The 17,576-nt window shown below is 46.1% G+C and overlaps 1 protein-coding gene across 1 annotated transcript; it reads left to right on the forward strand.

The window, feature by feature from the left end:
• Positions 1–5,337: 5,337 nt before the first annotated feature.
• On the forward strand, positions 5,338–6,436 carry LOC135710019 (inactive hydroxysteroid dehydrogenase-like protein 1). The gene is made up of 4 exons (XM_065232478.1): positions 5,338–5,507; positions 5,564–5,797; positions 5,856–6,301; positions 6,356–6,436. The coding sequence occupies exons 1-4, from the start codon at positions 5,348–5,350 to the stop codon at positions 6,434–6,436; spliced, it is 921 nt and encodes a 306-aa protein (XP_065088550.1). The 5' UTR covers positions 5,338–5,347.
• The last annotated feature ends 11,140 nt before the right edge of the window (positions 6,437–17,576 follow it).

Genomic DNA, 17,576 nt, shown 5'->3' on the forward strand with positions numbered 1-17,576 from the left:
GCTGCCAAGATATTGGAAACTTTCAACCTTCTCCACTTCCTGACCAGCTACCGTAAAATTGGATGGATTTCCCGTGTTGATATCCAACGATTTAGTCTTGCTGACGTTGATGTTGAGACCTGCCGCTGAGGAGCGTTCGGCGAGATCGTCGAGCTTACTCTGCATGTCAGAACGCCGTTGTGATACTAAAGCAACGTCATCCGCCAAATCTAGGTCGTTTAGATGCTCCATTGTAATAGGCTGCCAGAGCAACCCACGGTTCGGCACACGGTCGATCGCACCAACCATTATCTCGTCGATTACGATGAGGAACAGTAGCGGTGATAGAATACATCCTTGCCTCACTCCAGCGACTACCCGAATAGGGTCAGATAGGGCTCCGTTGTGCAGCACCCTGCACGTGAAAGCCTCATACTGAGCTTCGATGAGGTTGACGATTTTATCCGGAACTCCCTTGCGCCTTAGGGCGCCCCACAGGTTTTCGTGGTTGAGTCGGTCGAAAGCTTTTTCGTAGTCAATGAAAACCAAGTAAAGGGACTCTTGGAATTCGTTGACCTGCTCCAAGATTATGCGGAGCGAGACAATATGGTCCACACAGGATCTTCCAGCACGGAATCCCGCCTGCTGCCGTCGGAGAGTCGCGTCGATCTTCTCCTGTATCCGGTTGAGGATAACTTTGCATAGAACTTTGAGAACACAACACAGTAACATAATGCCACGCCAGTTATCGCATACAGTTGGGTCCCCCTTCTTTGGGACCTTCACTAAGACGCCCTGCATCCAGTCAGCCGGAAAAGTCGCGGTGTCCCAGATATTGCAGAATAGTTGATGCAACATTTGTGCAGATAGCATGGGGTCAGCTTTGAGCATCTCTGCTGATATGCGATCGACCCCGGGAGCCTTGTTGGATTTCATGGTTCGGATAGCAGCTTCGATCTCCGGTAGGGATGGCGCCTCAGAATTGACGCGAGTGATGCGTCGCACTCTTGGCGGTTCATGCCGAGATGTTGATGGCTGGTTGACCGACGAAACTTGTAGAAGCTGTTCGAAGTGTTCAAACCAGCGTTTCAGCTGATCAGTGGGGTCGGTGAGCAACTGACCAGTCGCGTCCTTCACTGGCATCCTAGGATTCATCCTTGCTCCACTCAGGCGTCGTGAGATATCGTAGATAGCTATACTGTCTTCGACAAAGTTGCTGTACTGGGTTAGACCAACAAGCCTGTGCAACTGGATTCGGGTTAAATTGAGAACTACGCCGCTAGAGGCGCTTCACTTTTATGTTACTTATGACGGGCGCTATAATATATGGATCATATTTCCAACATAGAATATTTCGTGATTCTGACCATATAGAAAGTTACTGTCTTCTTCAAAGTTGTTCAGGTGACCAAGTCCTTTCGGATGGTGGCCATATTAGTTCAGAACTCTCTCACTACGCAGCGCTAGTGTGCATGTGCAATTCCTATATAAACTGTATCTCGAGAGCCTGGCCATATAGAAAGTTGCTGTTTTCAGCAAAGTTGGGCAAGTGATCAAGTCCTTTTGGATGGTGGCCATATTAGTTCATAACACGCTCACTACGCGGCGCTAGTGAGCAAGTAAATTTCCTGTATAAGCTGTATCTCGAGAACCTGGCCATATAGAAGATTAGTGTCTTCAGCAAAGTTGTGCAGGTAATCAAGTCCTTTCGGATGATGGTCATATTAGTTCAAAACACGCTCACTACGCGGCGCTAGCGAGCAAGTAAATTTCCTGTATAAGCTGTATCTCGAGAACCTGCCCATATAGAAGGTTACTGTCTTGAGCAAAGTTGTTCAGATGACTAAGTCCTTTCGGATGATCGTCATATTATTTCAGAACTCTCACACTACGCGGTGCTAGTGTACACATAAACTTCCTTAATATGTTATGTCTCCAAAGCTTGTCCATATAAGATGTTGCTGTGCAATGTGAGAACAGGAACCGGAAAAGGGATGACGTGTAGAGGCCGGAAATCGATGTCAGATGCTATTTTGGAATCCAAGATGGCGGGCATCGATTCAAGAAAAATTGTCAAATACCCTACAATATGGATATTTTTGGAAAGGGAACGACGTGTAGAGGCCGGAAATCGATGCCAGACGTCATTTTGGAATCCAAGATGGTGGCCATAGGGTCAAGAAAAACTGTCAAATACCCTATAATACGGGTATTTCCGGAGAGGGAACGACGTTGTAGAGGCCAGAAATCGATGCCAGACGCCATTTTGGAATCCAAGATGGCGACCATCGGGTCAAGAAAAACTGTCAAATACCCTACCATATGGGTATTTCCGGATAAGGAACGACGTGTAGAGACCGGAAATCGATGTCAGACGCCATTTTGGAATCCAAGATGGTTGCCATCGGTTCAAGAAAAACTGTCAAATACCCTACAACATGGGTATTTTCGGATAGGAGATGACGTGTAGAGACCGGAAATCGATGTCAGATGCCATTTTGTAATCCAAGATGGCGACCATAGGTTCAAGAAAACTGTCAAATACTCTACAATATGGATATTTTTGAAAGGAGACGACGTGTAGAGGCCGAAAATAGATGCCAGACGACATTTTGGGATCCAAGATGGTGGCTATCGGGTCAAGAAAAATTGTCGAAGGATAGGATCAGGGGAGGAGCTTGGGGGTAAGGTTTCGTTGTCTCATCAGAGCGTTGTCGCCAGTATGAATGGTAGACCGGTTCTAGTTTCGTCTGGAGTTCGATCGGCTATGGTGACCATGGAAAACATGTTGCCGCCATATTGGATTCCAAAATAGTGTCTGGAATCTATATCTGGCTTCTACACGTCATCCATTTTCGGATATTCCCACATTGTAGTGTATTTGACAGTTTTTATTGAACCAATGGCCGTCATCTTGAATTTCAAAATGGCATCTGGCATCGATTTTCGGCCTCTACACGTCGTTTTCTTTCCGGAAATACTCATATTGTAGAGTATTTGACAATTTTTCTTGACCCTATGGCCGCTATCTTGGATTACAAAATAGCATCTGAAATCGATTTTCGGTCTCTACATGTCATCTCCTATCCGAAAATACCCATGTTGTAGGGTATTTGACAGTTTTTCTTGAACCGATGGCAACCATCTTGGATTCCAAAATGGCGTCTGGCATCGATTTCTGGCCTCTTCACGTCGTTCCCTATCCGGAAATACCCATATGGTAGGGTATTTGACAGTTTTTCTTGACCCGATGGTCACCATCTTGGATTCCAAAATGGCGTCTGGCATCGATTTCTGGCCTCTACACGTCGTTCCATTTCCGGAAATACCCGTATTATAGGGTATTTGACAGTTTTTCTTGACCCGATGGCCGCCATCTTGGATTCCAAAATGACGTCTGGCAACGATTTTCGGCCTCTACACGTCATCCCCTTTCCAAAAATATCCATATTGTACGGTATTTGACAGTTTTTCTTGAACCGATGGCCGCCATCTTGGATTCCAAAATGGCATCTGACATCGATTTCTGGCCTCTACACGTCATCCCTTTTCCGGTTCCTGATCTCACATTGCACAGCAACATCTTATATGGACAAGCTTTGGAGTCATAACATATTAAGGAAGTTCATGTGTACACTAGCGCCACGTAGTGTGAGAGTTCTGAAATAATATGACCATCATCCGAAAGGACTTAGTGACCTGAACAACTTTTCTCAAGACAGTAACCTTCTATATGGCCAGGTTCTCGAGATACAGCTTATACAGGAAATTCACTTGCACACTAGCGCCGCGTAGTGAGCGTGATCTGAACTAATATGAACATCATCCGAAAGGACTTGCTCACCTGTACAACTTTGCTCAAAACAGCAACTTTCTATATGGCCAGGCTCTCGAGATACAGTTTATATAGGAATTGCACATGCACACTAGCGCTGCGTAGTGAGAGAGTTCTGAACTAATATGGCCACCATCCAAAAAGACTTGGTCACCTGAACAACTTTGCTGAAGACAGTAACTTTCTATATGGTCAGAATCACGAAATATTCTATGTTGGAAATATGATCCATATATTATAGCGCCCGTCATAAGTAACATAAAAGTGAAGCGCCTCTAGCGGCGTAGTTCTCAATTTAACCCGAATCCAATGGCACAGGCTTGTTGGTCTAACCCAGTACAGCAACTTTGTCGAAGACAGTATAGCTTTATGTATTGAAACAAATGAGATAATCCACTACAGCCCCCATTAGTGAAAATCCCATAAGCTGTGGGTATCCTTATTCGCGGTTCCTTATTCACGCCCCCGTTACCCCGGCAATAAGGATTCCTGACTGTACATTGTTCACGGATAGGATCAGGGGAGGAGCTTGGGGGTAAGGTTTCGTTGTCTCATCAGAGCGTTGTCGCCAGTATGAACGGTAGTGCGGTTCTAGTTTCTAGTTCTGGAGTTCGACCGGCTATGGTGACCAGTGGGCGACGCTGAGACTCATCGAAATTGATCAGTTCATCATATGCTCATTTAATGCGTGTTGAGATTTTGTGGTATAAACCGATTAGGATCAAATTATTTTCGTCTAACTATTGAATTTTATGTAAGAAAATTCACATTTCAACCCTATTACTTATCACATATGAGCTTATTGCGTGCTCGCAACTCAATGTTCTAGATGCATTTCCACAGTTATTAATTAAGAGCTTTCGATGCCAGTACCATTTTTGCATTAGTATAATTATGTGGCAACTTCAATCATAAATCTATGTTCAGGGAAGTCGATAAATTTTCCCACCTCCAGCATGGTCTTGCTTTGTAGCTGCGCATTTACCGACTGAGCTAAAGGAGGCATTCAGATGACCCATACACTGTACTCTAAAAGCATTTAAATCTTTTGGGAAACTGATAAGTTAGTTGAAATTTTCAACCATCATCGGTTATGTGATTTTCCATTGTTTGTTAACAGATCATTTCACTTTTTAATACCGCCCATATAATTAGATTAATAGCTGCTTTAGTACCCTTTCCAGACTTCTTCGGCGAGTGAATGTTGACCAACGGTTTTACTAGCCTGATTTACATTTTTGGTTGTAAGCTCTTATCATGCCAAACTGCGTGTAGTGCACCCCCGATCGCACTCAACTGCATTTTCCATACCGACCAAAAGCGTCCATTCCGGGTCCACTGACTGTCGGCTCTCTGGCCAGCTCGTTTCATATGCACTGCATTGCACGCAATCGTTATCGGTGGAAAGCGTTGGCAGTAGACTGCATGGCTCTATTACAAAGTGTCCGTCTGGTTGAGGAGTTATTCGTCAAAGTGCCTTGGTGTGAAGCGTTCCTATCGATAAGTTTCTGTGTGCGGAATAAGGTGTGAAAAATGTTCAACTTACTCGGAGGTTTTTGCTTCTATGGAATTTATATGACGATTCTGTGGGCCTACAACAGCTTTCTAGAATCGTTGCTCGGGATCATCTGGGGTTCGCTGAGGAGTTGGGTCACGAAGGAAAAACTGACCGAGCGGTATGGTCCTTGGGCAGGTAAGGGTTGATTGTTGCGAGTGTGGATTATCACTCATATTAAACTGCTTTTTAAGTTATAACCGGTGCAACGGATGGAATCGGGAAACGCTACGCGGAGAACTTGGCAAGTCAAGGACTGAACATCGTGCTTATTTCCCGCAGTGAAGTGAAATTAATCAAAGTCGCCAACGAGCTGTACGAGAAATATAACGTTGAAACCCGTTGGATAGCGGTGGACTTTACCAAGGGTCCACACATTTACAAACCGATTCAGGAAGAACTTTCCATGTTGGATATTGGGCTGCTAGGTAGGTTTCATTTCAAACAGAAGTGTCAATTTTCGGCCTGATCGTTTTCCAATCGTAGTAAACAACGTTGGATTCCACTCGTCGGTGCGTTGCTTCGATCTGAACACGGAGGAAGACATCCTCTCCACGATCAACGTAAACGTCATGGCTACCACACTGATGACGCGGATTGTCTTGCCCGGAATGAAACAACGCCGGAGGGGAATCGTCATTAACATTTCGTCCGTGGCCGGATACGTTCCGTCTCCGTACATTAATGTGTACGGTGCCTCGAAAGCCTACGTCAACCATTTCAGCCTCGCGATGAGCCACGAGCTCCGCGGAACGGGTGTGGAATGTCAGGTGGTAGTGCCATCGGTCGTCAAGACCAACATGTCCCAGCGCTACCAGGACGGGATCCCGTGGTTCATGAGCGTGGCCAATGTAGAGGAACTGGGCAGATTCGGGGTGTTCACGATCGGGAAGACGATGCATACCTGCGGAGGTTGGATGCATGCGTTTCAGGTAGGAGTTGGTCCATGTGTTGTATGAATTTTGAAAGCTTTGCGTGATTTTTAGGTCTGCTGGAAGGACGTAGTTCCATCGTCGTGGGCGGTCGCCCTCATTGCCAAAGTGACAGTGCAAGGGGTAGGACGATAAAGGCCAAGGTTGTGTGCGGGGTTTCACCATGTATCAATAAGTGGATCAATAAAGATAATTGATATGATTACCACAGGTTTGATGGAAAGAAATTATTTCCGTATGGCTTAGGCAAGTAAACAAGATTAAAAGGTAAGTTTGAGGCGCTGCTAGAAGAGCCATGAAAGGCTCACCGTGTTGAGCTAAGAACCCCAAATCGTAAATTAGTAAGCTCACAAGCTAGTTTGGAATTATCAGAAAGCACATTAAGAGAAGGCATAAATTCCACTTACGTCGTGCATTGCCAGCAAGAATGCAGCAACCCGCAACCAGCCTTCAGGATGTGGACCAATAATTCGTAAACTGCCACTTTACACGTGAGCATCAGGTTTCAGTTTTCAAATAACATGAATGATTCTGGTCGCCTACAAACGAAAAAAAAAAACAAAAATACCAAAGTAGGCACGCAGAGGTATCCCTTTTTTGATCCGATCGAAGAATAAAAGAATTCGAATCCAATCAGCTACTGGGTCCATTTTAATTGACTAAATGTTGCTTTACTCCCGCCATTCGTCAACACATGTGAACCCACACACACCCGGATCAAAATTCCGATAGTTTTCGGAGTCGGTCGGTCGGTCCAAAACAGATGTTCCTGGTTTAGCGCAAACCGAGAAGACAAAAGCAGCGATTTCCGAAATCACTTACCTCGATCCACGATCCTCGCCATATCAATCGCCGATGGCAGAACAATGATCCATAAATTGACCGCAAAAAAAAATTGTCCCCCCGGAATTTTGATGGCAACACTGCTTACTGCTGGAGAAGGTAGAGCTGAGCAGTGGAAAGTGGAAGCAGCAAAAAACATTGCAATCGAAGGAAAAAGGACAGCGAGACAGTTTCCTCAAAAAAAAAAAAAGGTCGATAACCAATCACGTCGTGCGTCCATTTTGGACATTGTTCGCCGCGACTAGCAACTTGTTTGAGTTTTTTGTTTGCTTTCTTCCGAGATGCACTTTGTCACGATGGATAAAGACGACTGGGAATGCAGCGGTGCAATGGGGCCCAGTTTCGTACTATGCTGCCCTTGGTGCGATTTTCGTCCTGTTACGGTTTTCGTTTTGGCAGAGGAGGCTGTAACTTTTCTGACTTTCTCTGTCGTGTGTGCCGCCAATCGAAGGAGGTCGGTTGGCTTATAGTTTTGTTTTTATACTTCACGGATATCTAGTGATTGAAACAGGATAAATCCACTCTTTGGCCAAAACAAGTCTGCGTTCATTGTCGTTCAAATTCTATAAAGGTATTTAGCATATAATTCGGAGCACTGATTTTGAAAATTAGGTAGAGTAAAAGATGGCTTCGGCACCCATAAATTTCACGGTATTTTCTTAACCGATTTCTTAGTCATTAGGCTTCAATCTGATTATATTATTAACTTGAGAAGTTTGGAGCGTCGTAAAAACGATCTAGAAAACTAGTTCAAACTGTTCTGGTGTCCTTTTTGAATACGTTCTTATCCATTTGTCAATCAAAGATTCGATCAACTTGATACGATTTCTGCAGCAAACTGGTGGATTTGAAAAGTTGGTACATGCAATCAAAAGTTCAAAGATTAAATTATAGGTTGGACTTACCATTATTGCGAAAATAGCACGCTGGGCGCGGAAGAAAGCGGATCCATATTATCAGTTGTTTGATCGACAAATGGACATTGGACCTACAGTACTGGCAACAATAAAGTCTATACAGAGCTGGAAAAAGAGCCTATCTGCTTTGATGGATTCATCGACTTTCTCTTTCGTAAATAACTCAGCTGCAACAATATTCCCTGTTGTATTTGACGACTTGGCTTCTTCTTCTTCTTCTTCGCATTTCAAGCTTATTGCTTATGGCATATTGGCTTATTGCGTGCTCTCAACTTAGTGTTCTAGATGCACTTCCACAGTTATTAATTGAGAGCTTTCGATGCCTGCTACCATTTTTGCATTAGTATAATTGTGTGGCAAGTCCATTCATACTTCTATGCCCAGGGAGTCGAGAAATTTTCCAACCAGAAAAATTCCTAGACCGGACCGGGAATCGAACCCAGTCACCTCCAGCATGGTCTTGCTTTGTAGCTGCACCTTTACCGACTGAGCTAAGAGAGGTCCCATTTGACGACTTGGACGTTAGCTTAAAACCACCTATATCATGTTATGTGACAAAAATAGCACGAACACTGTGCCATGGTTATCAAAAGAGAAAGTCGAGAGAATCGATTGAAGCAGCTCTGTTTAAAAGTAATCACCGTAATTTTTTTGCCTCTCCATAAAACTTCAAAGTGCTGTCACTTTCCAGTATGTGCATCAATATTTCGGTGCATATTCAGGTAAAAAAAAGTGAACAACAACCTTAATAAGTCAGGGACTTTGTCGTTCAGTTTTTGACGGATATTATAATATCCGTCAAAAACTGAACGACTAAGTCCCTGATAATTATTGTTAAATAAAAGCCACAATGAAATAAACATTATTTTCCTCATACAGTTTTACCTGCATTACTACCAGTCCCCAGAGAACCAAAAAATTCAAATTTCAGAGCAAAAATTCACTCTCACGAGCTTAATCTCTCACCATTCCATGTATTTTGATGACACTCAATTTGTGACTTCCCTCTCACAGACTACAAAATAGAGTATCTGACTCTGAAAAACATTTCTGGTACCTCTATATATGCATTTTGATCAACATCCGAAGTCCCTCCTTTTTTACATATTCTGCACAAAAGATACTTTCTGCCCCGCCCCATTCATAAACATCGGCGGGAAATCCTGTGTGGGGTGAGCTATTTTGTGTGCAGAATGTGTGAAAAATGAGGGATCTTGGATGTTAATCTAAATGCATATATAGAGGTATCAGACATGTTTTGCCCGGCAGATATCATTATCTGCTTGACCATCAAGCTGTACAGTCCGGTTCTCTTTTCGCTCGCTCTCTCGAGTAGTTCGGTGATTTAAGTCGGTCGTTTGGTCGTGGTAACCGTCGAGAGTTTTCGCTTTGGCTAGAAACTTGTGGTCAGTTCTCGCCTCTCTTGTGGCAGTCGCGAAATCGGCGGTAGTGGAGCAAAAAATGAATGCCTCCACTCACCTGTTGAAAAAACAAAAGGTGATGGGTCACCAAGTGTCGATGCAACCGCATTCGATCAAGATGCCCCGAAAAGGCCTCGCAAGAAAACTGGTGCCAGCAACCACACGGAAAGGTTGCTTCAGAGTAATCCGTTCTCGGCACTACCCGAAGAAGCAGATATAGATCCAGTTAAGAAACGGGAAAAAGTGCCCCCACTGTTCACCTCGACGAAGAAACTCGCGGTGCTCAGGAATGAGCTCGCTAAAAATCAAATCCATCCGCTGTTCAAGCTGTGCAGCACGGGGATCAAAATCTTGTGCTCGACGCTGGCGGGCTACAACGCTATTGGCACTTTTCTTCAGCTGAACCGGTTTGAATTCTACACTCACGACGTCCTTGGAAGAAAACCACCGAAAATGGTGATCCGTGGTCTTCCAGATCTTCCTGTTGCGGAGATTAACGCGGAATTGGAGCGCCTTCATCTACAACCAATCAACACTTTTCCCATTGCGAGACGTGATGAAACCAGTGCATTCCGGGACCAGTTGTACCTGGTGCACTTTGATAAGGACTCCACCAGTGTGGCTGCTCTGCGGCAGATTCGCGCGCTGTTCAACATCGTGATTCATTCTTTTTTTTTAATTTTATTTAGCGTCGGTCTCTGTTCCGCAATCTAGTGCCAATCACCGACGGACATCGATTGCCCTCCATTGACGGCAATCGAATGTGCAGGAAGGCAGCTTCCACACTTGCGTAGGATATCACACCCATTCAACACACATGGGCCGGGACCAACTGCTTTACTTCCCTTCCGAAGGAAGACGTGACCAGAGATTTTTATGCCTCAGAAAAATCCCACCGACCTCGGCTGGGATTGAACCCAGACCCATCGGGGTGTTAGAAAGCAGTCACGCTTACCACTACGCCACCGCGCGCTGTTCAACATCGTGATTCAGTGGGAGCAGTATCGCCCTCGGCACCGTGACGTGACACAGTGCACTAATTGTCTGGCATTTGCGCACGGTACGAAGAATTGTCACATGAAGGCTCGTTGTGGCAAATGTGCTGGGCTCACATTGCTACCGCCTGCAAGAAGAAAGAAGAAGCTGAACCTAAGTGCGTGAACTGTGATTACAACCATCTGGGCAGCGATAGGAGATGTCTCAAGCGAGCGGCCTTCATCCAGATCCGACAACAGGCTTCCACGAGGAACCAACCTGGTCGCCACCGCAAAAATCGTGCTCCTATTGTCAACAAGGACACGTTTCCTGTACTTCCGGCTCGTCGTATGGTCCCGAACCTAACCGTGCTGTGTCAGGTGAGTCAGAAGAAAATTCTCCACTCACAAGTGACGAGCTAGTGATCCTCGTGACTGAGGTGATCATAATCTTGCGCACCACCAAGACACTACCTGAACAGCTTCGTGCAGTTATGACCCTCGTGCAAAAGTATGGACCGTGAAGCCATCAAAATAGCCAACTGGAACGTTTGTTCGTTGATTTCCTCAATGAACATAGCATAGACATCACTGTCATCACCGAAACACACCTGAAGCCGGAGATAAATGTTCACCTCCCCGATTTTCGGCTCGTAAGGCTAGACCTGACCAGCTCCTGCGGAGGAGGAGTGGCTATCGCAAAAAGGAGAAATATTGGCTGTGGACTGCTACCGAGTTTCTAGCTCCACTCCTGTCGGCCCTATTGCCATCATTGCGGCCTACTGTCCCAAACAAGTCACCATCAGGGACCTGCGGAGAGACATCATCAAACTAACTCGACGCCGTGAGAAGTGCATCATCGCTGGCGAACTGAACGCCAAACATCAGGTTTGGAGCAACAGTCGACGCAACCAAAACGGCACAATCCGACCTACACCATATTTCCGCCGGACTCTCTCACCCGCTTGAGCCGGTCTGGCGTTCACTCCACCATCGACATCTTCGTCAGTAACATGGGAGACAACATCTCGCAACCTGTGACCCACTAGGAGCTGAACTCGGACCACTATCCGGTGGTGGCCGATGTGGACTCATACGTCAACCGATTCCAAGCTTCCCGGCGCAACTACCATCACGTTAGCTAGGATCAGTTCCAACACTGTGTCGACTCCACTGTCGACTACGGTGTCATTCCGGAGACGCCCGAAGACGTTAACCGGTGTCTGTATTCCTTCGAGGAGGCGATATCCCGTGCCAGGGAACAACACGTGCCAGTATCTAGACAGTTGAGCAATACTCTGAACCTTGACAGATCTATCAAAGACCTTATAAGACTCCGTAACACAATCCGTAGGCAGTACCAACGCTCTGGTCTGCCTGTCCTTAAGACCCACTGTAATTGCCTAACAAAAACCATCCAAGCCAGGATGGCGGACCTCAAAAATAAATCAGGACTTTGCTAACAGGATCCGCTCTCTCCCAGATTGTGCGAATTGTGCGATTGTGTTGTAGCCCTTTTGGAAAGTAACCAACATTCTTAAAAATAAGCCAAGACCAATTTCACTACTGACCCCACTGGTTAGTCCCGGCGACCCAGTGGTTCATCTGAGAACTCCTGAAGAGAAGGCTGCCGCGATAGGTCAACACTTCGTCAGCTCTCATAATCTCGGACAAAAAATCGTCAGCCCTCTCGAAACGAAGGTTGCTGAAAATGCAACCAATCTTTATCAGATTCCTAACATTTTTCCAGAGGAATCCGAGATTACGGCTGACGAACTCTTGGCTTATATCAAATCATCTAAAAACAAGGCTCCAAGTTTCGACAACATCCTGAATCTGGAACCCAAACACTTGAGTTTCAGATTCTACAATCATCTGGCACTGATTTTCAATCTGTGCCTCCGACTTGACTACTTCCCCTCGTGCTGGAAGTCAGCTAAAGTCATACCCATCCGTAAACCTGGGAAGGATCCGTCCTCTCCTTCAAGTTATCGACGAATCAGCCTTCTCTCAGGGTTATCAAAACTGTTCGAATGAGCACTGTACCATCGGCTCCTAACATCTGCCGATGAAAACAACTTGTTACTCGAGGAACAGTTTGGTTTTCGGAAAGGTCGTTCGACCGTCCACCAGCTGACTCGAGTAACAAACATTCTCAGACGGAACAAGTCTGTTTCGAAAACATCTGCCATGGCGTTGTTGGACGATGAAAAAGCGTTCGACAATGTCTGGCACGATTGCCTGGTGTTCAAATTGAAGCAGTATCGTCTTCCAATCTTCCTAGTGAAGATAATTAACAACTATCTATCGGACAGGACGTTCCGAGTCTCTCTGAATGGCATCACATCGGATGCTTTCAACATCGGTGCTGGGGTTCCACGAGGAAGCATCCTTGGCCCTATTCTATTCAACCTGTTCACCTCGTCTGTCTTTGTTCGCAGATGACACATCCATCGTCTACTAGGGTAGGGTCATCGGAGCTCTGGCATGGCATAGATGGCCCACAGCGGCTCACGACGCGCTACTGAATCCGATCAGTATTGGTGCGGCTTCTACCTCTTTCTTCGGTGAATCCAGTGCTCTTGTGGGTAGCCTTGATAGCTAGCTGCTTTTATTATGTACTAGAAAACGCCACGCACCAAAAGCACTGCTGCTGCTGATGACGATCGGACATTACCATTCACCCGCTCGGTGATTGAGTAAACACCGTTCGGCGAGACAGGAGGAAATTCGATTTTTAAATCTGTGTTAAGGAAAGCGTTTTTTGCAGGCAATCGGTGATAATTTTGATCGCCATCGCAACAGTTGCACATTCGTGAAATTTTCAATAGGGACCTTTTGTAAATTGATAGTATTATTCTCATTTGTAAAAAAAAATTCAATCGATTGGCGTTTACGAGTTAAAATCCATCATCTCTGGATCAAAATCAAACCACTTTCATGCCGCAACCAACTTTGGTTTTGTAATTGGACCCCCAATGTTGTCTTAAAAATACATGGTATGTTAGATTGAAACGTATGGAAACTGATATCCGATTAATGACCTTGAGAAATGTCCAGAAAATACTCTTTAACAAATTTATGGTGGTCCTGAAAAGAAACGTTTTGTCGTAATGGTGGAGTAATGCTGAGCTACTATTAGGGTGTTCAATACAGATAAAGCTGGCGAGCTGTATGTTGTTTGGAAAGTGGGCGATGCACTTGGCATAGATGGCTCACTGTGGCGCACGATGTGCAACTGAATCCGATCAGTAGCGGTGCGGCTTCGTCCTCTTTCTTCGTAGAATCGAGGGCTGAATCGAGACCATGCAGCTAGCTGCATACGGGCAGGCTTTAATTATGTACTGGAGAACGCCAAGCGCCGAAAGCACTGCTGCTGCTGCTGATGACGACCGAACACCACCACTCACCACACACAGTGATTGAATAAACACCGTTTGGCAAGACCGGAGTGAAATCAATTTTTAAATCTGTGTTAGGGAAAGCGCTTTACGCAGGCAATTTAAATTATGTTAGCAACAATTGCACATTCGTGCAATTTTCAATAGTGACCTATTAACAATTGATAAAGTGTTCATTTTAACAGATTTGCAGATGACTTTCCAATCAATTGGCTTGTTTAGAATTAAAATCCATCAGGTATGGACAGAGTTATAACAGTTCAAAATCTTGCATAATTTTGTTGCATGTTTCATTTTGGGTTTTCACAAAGTTTACCCCCATAAAGAAATCACAGACGTAGTCCTACGTCAAAATTGCTGGATGTTTTCTCCATCGAATGAAATATTTCCCAGTATTGGTTTATTTTCCATTTATAAACTTTTCGTTACATGCCTCCCATTTGCCCATTTCCTATTTCGTAATGTGATCCCCAATATAGTAAAGAGAGACAGCCATACGTCAAAAGCATAGTCAAAGGAAAGGCATTTGTTCACAAATGTTTCGGTCCTTGTTTAGTGAGTTTTCATCTTTAGTGAGTCGGAATAGTTTCGGGGGCGAACAGGGTGTCGCCCCATCGTGGAAGATTCCCTTTTTCCCATTTCAGTCAGTGGCAATTACGTGTGGTAATTAAGAGGCAAGCGCATAGCGACGCAATAGTACGGGAGCCATCGTTGTCAAGGGGGCACGCTCGAAAAATCGAGGAACTTGCATGCAAGATCCGAATAGATTGCACACAAGCCGGTGCATCTAAATTGACGGTTGGCGAAGCTTGTTCGTTACCTCCGTCGAAAGTTGGTTCAGATTAATTAATTAAACGGCAATTAATCATCACTAAACTATTTCCTGTGTGGCACGAGTGGTACTTCTCCTGGCCCTTTCCCCTTTTTTTCATCAAAAGTCAGCACCTTCACCGAATTCAGTGGTGGCTCAAGGGAGATAGTACCTTTTCCCCCAGCGGTGATGCTGGACGGGAATTTTCCTCCGCTCCCCCCCGACAAGGGAGGGGGTCCATATAATGTTATTGATGGATCTTACACCGGCGCAACCCTACCGGGTTTCATGGACAGAGACGGCAACCATGGTGAACTGATCGTTTTGAAACTGGCATTGGATTCCGGTAAAGCACCGGAGAACCCATTCCTCTTACGGACATCTATTGAAAGCCATATCAGTGGCATGATCGACGGTGCTTTTCCAGAGGCACGTGGTCTGACATATGCCCTAAATGTGCGGAATCAAAAGCAGGTGGACAAACTCCTGGAAATGACTGAACTGCTAGATGGGACGAAGATAAAAATCACCAAACACACCGGACTCAACTCCGTTCGGTGCGTGATCAACATCCAAGGTGTGGAGAAAATGTCCGACGAGGATATACTAAAGTATCTTTCCAATCAAAAGGTCACATACTTGCGGAGAATCTCACGCAAAATCGGAGGCATCGAGCAGAAAACATCAACGGTCATCTTGACCATAGAGAGTACCGTGCGACCAACACACATCGATGTGGGATACCAGCGATGCAGAACAAGACCTTATTACCCATCACCAATGCTATGCTACCAGTGCTATCGCTTCGGACACACCAAGGCCCGTTGCCAAGAGACCAACCCCACCTGCGGACACTGCTCTAAGCAGCACGAGATCGTCCAAGGTCAGCGCTGCTCTTTTAAAATGTTCTGTCCCAGATGCAAAACAAACGATCATGGCATCTCCAGCAGGAAATGCCCGATCTACGCTTATGAAGATGCTATCCAACACATCCGCGTGGATCACGGAATATCCTACCCGGCTGCGAAACGGCTATTCGACGCACAAACCGACAGGAGCTCCTTCGCCGCGGTAACAACTGCGAGCAAGGATAAGGTAATTGAAGACTTATCAGAGAAGGTCAACATGCTGGTCCGAAATAGTCAGGAAAAGGACAAGAAGATCGCGGAACTGGAGAACACGGTCAAATATGGTCATCCAACGTCAGATCTCGGCCGCGAAGCCCACGAATTCCGGAAGGACATCGCCGAGCTTCGCAAAGAAGTTCAGAAGAAGGATCAACATATCTCCCAACTGCTCGAAGCCCTGAAAAAGCAGAACGATACCGCTGTACAAGTAAAACAACTCCGCAAGGAACTTCTTCAGAAGGACGAGCGCATCAAAATATTGGAAAAAGGACAACAAAAAGATAACCGAATGGAGCTCACAAGAAAGTACGGCACTATCGAGGATCTCGTGGCTAAGGTGAAAGTTTTGCAACACTCCTCAAACACAAAGGACAAGGAGCTCGCGTCGCTTCGCAAGATGAAAGACACGGCTACAGACGAAATTTCTCTCCCACCACGACAAACTCGTAAAACAAAAAAGACCACCCAGCAACCGACGATACCCCACCAAAACCAGGAACTACTGGAGGAACCTCTTCCCCCGGTGCCGTACACCGGCACTAAGAAAAAGGTCTCCCAGCAGCCTAGATGTGAAAAAGATGCCAAACGGTGCAAGGAAGGTTCCCCGGCTAGATTCTGTGACTCCGACGATGAAATGACGCCAGAAGAAACACGACTCTCAGCAAAAGATTCCAACCCAACCCTTGAAGAAAATATGGACACAGACTTTCTTATCTCATCCGGCGAGGAGGAAGTGGTATTCCCGGACTCCCCAATGGGTATATAAGTCCCGTCCTCGTTACTCAGATATTCCAACTACGAAAATTACTTTCACTCAACGCACTCATGGCCCCATCACCAGCCAATAAGAGCATAATAAATTCCACAGATTACGAGGACATCGGACAACCTCCACACCGACACACCAGAACACCACGTAACAAACCTGAACTACAAACCAGCGACTTGGATAAGGCCTTGGGCAGCCGGGGCCCCACCGGTGCGGAAGTTTTCGGCCAACCGGAACCGGTGGACACCTCCCGGCGCTTATTGGAAACCTCCACAGACCGATCCCATAACATGGCTCGTCTCACTTACCCAGTGGAGCAGCGGAGCAGGCGAGGCACCCCGGTGTGGACGTCTCTGCCTCACCAGAACTGGTGGACACCCCTCTACCCTCCGCTGTGGTGGAAGAGGGACGGACAAGGGAGGAAACTCCTATTCCCCTATGGATAACGGGGGAGCGAAGGCTACTATATTAAACATGGACAGCGCAGGAATCAAGACAGGATCGAACGATTACCTCATACCCCTCCGATCGGATAAAAATAGGCTTCTTCTCCAATCTAATCTGGCAGTACAGACATCGCTGTCGGCAACGAGGTCAACCTTAGCTACTTCTGTCATTGGAACTCTGTCGGGGTTCGCCAGCATCTTTGAAGGGTCGCATGATAACTTCATCTTCCCCCTTACGGACACCGAGGGAGGCAAGAATATTCATCCAAGAAAATTTGGGTCAAGCGATGACATCGCACTCCCCCACCAGGACACCGAGGGATGCAAGAACCTGCTCCAGGGGTCAAGCGATGCCATCACACTCCCCCCGCCGGATCAATGGAAACAAAGCTCGTCAAATTTAAAACCCGCTGCTAGGACGCTCGTAACGGATAAGGCCTCGGGTAATCGGGGCCCCACCGGTACGGAAGCTATGGGTCAACCGGAACTGGCGGATTCCCCCAAGTGCTCGTTGGCAAACTCCGCAGGACAACGCCACACCGACATCCTTCCCTTGAGAAGATCCC

This window comes from Ochlerotatus camptorhynchus, unplaced genomic scaffold, assembly GCF_037179485.1.
Source record: "Ochlerotatus camptorhynchus isolate MF236.1 unplaced genomic scaffold, CSIRO-AGI_Acam_v1.1 ptg000370l, whole genome shotgun sequence".
Taxonomy (NCBI): Eukaryota; Metazoa; Arthropoda; class Insecta; order Diptera; family Culicidae; genus Ochlerotatus; species Ochlerotatus camptorhynchus.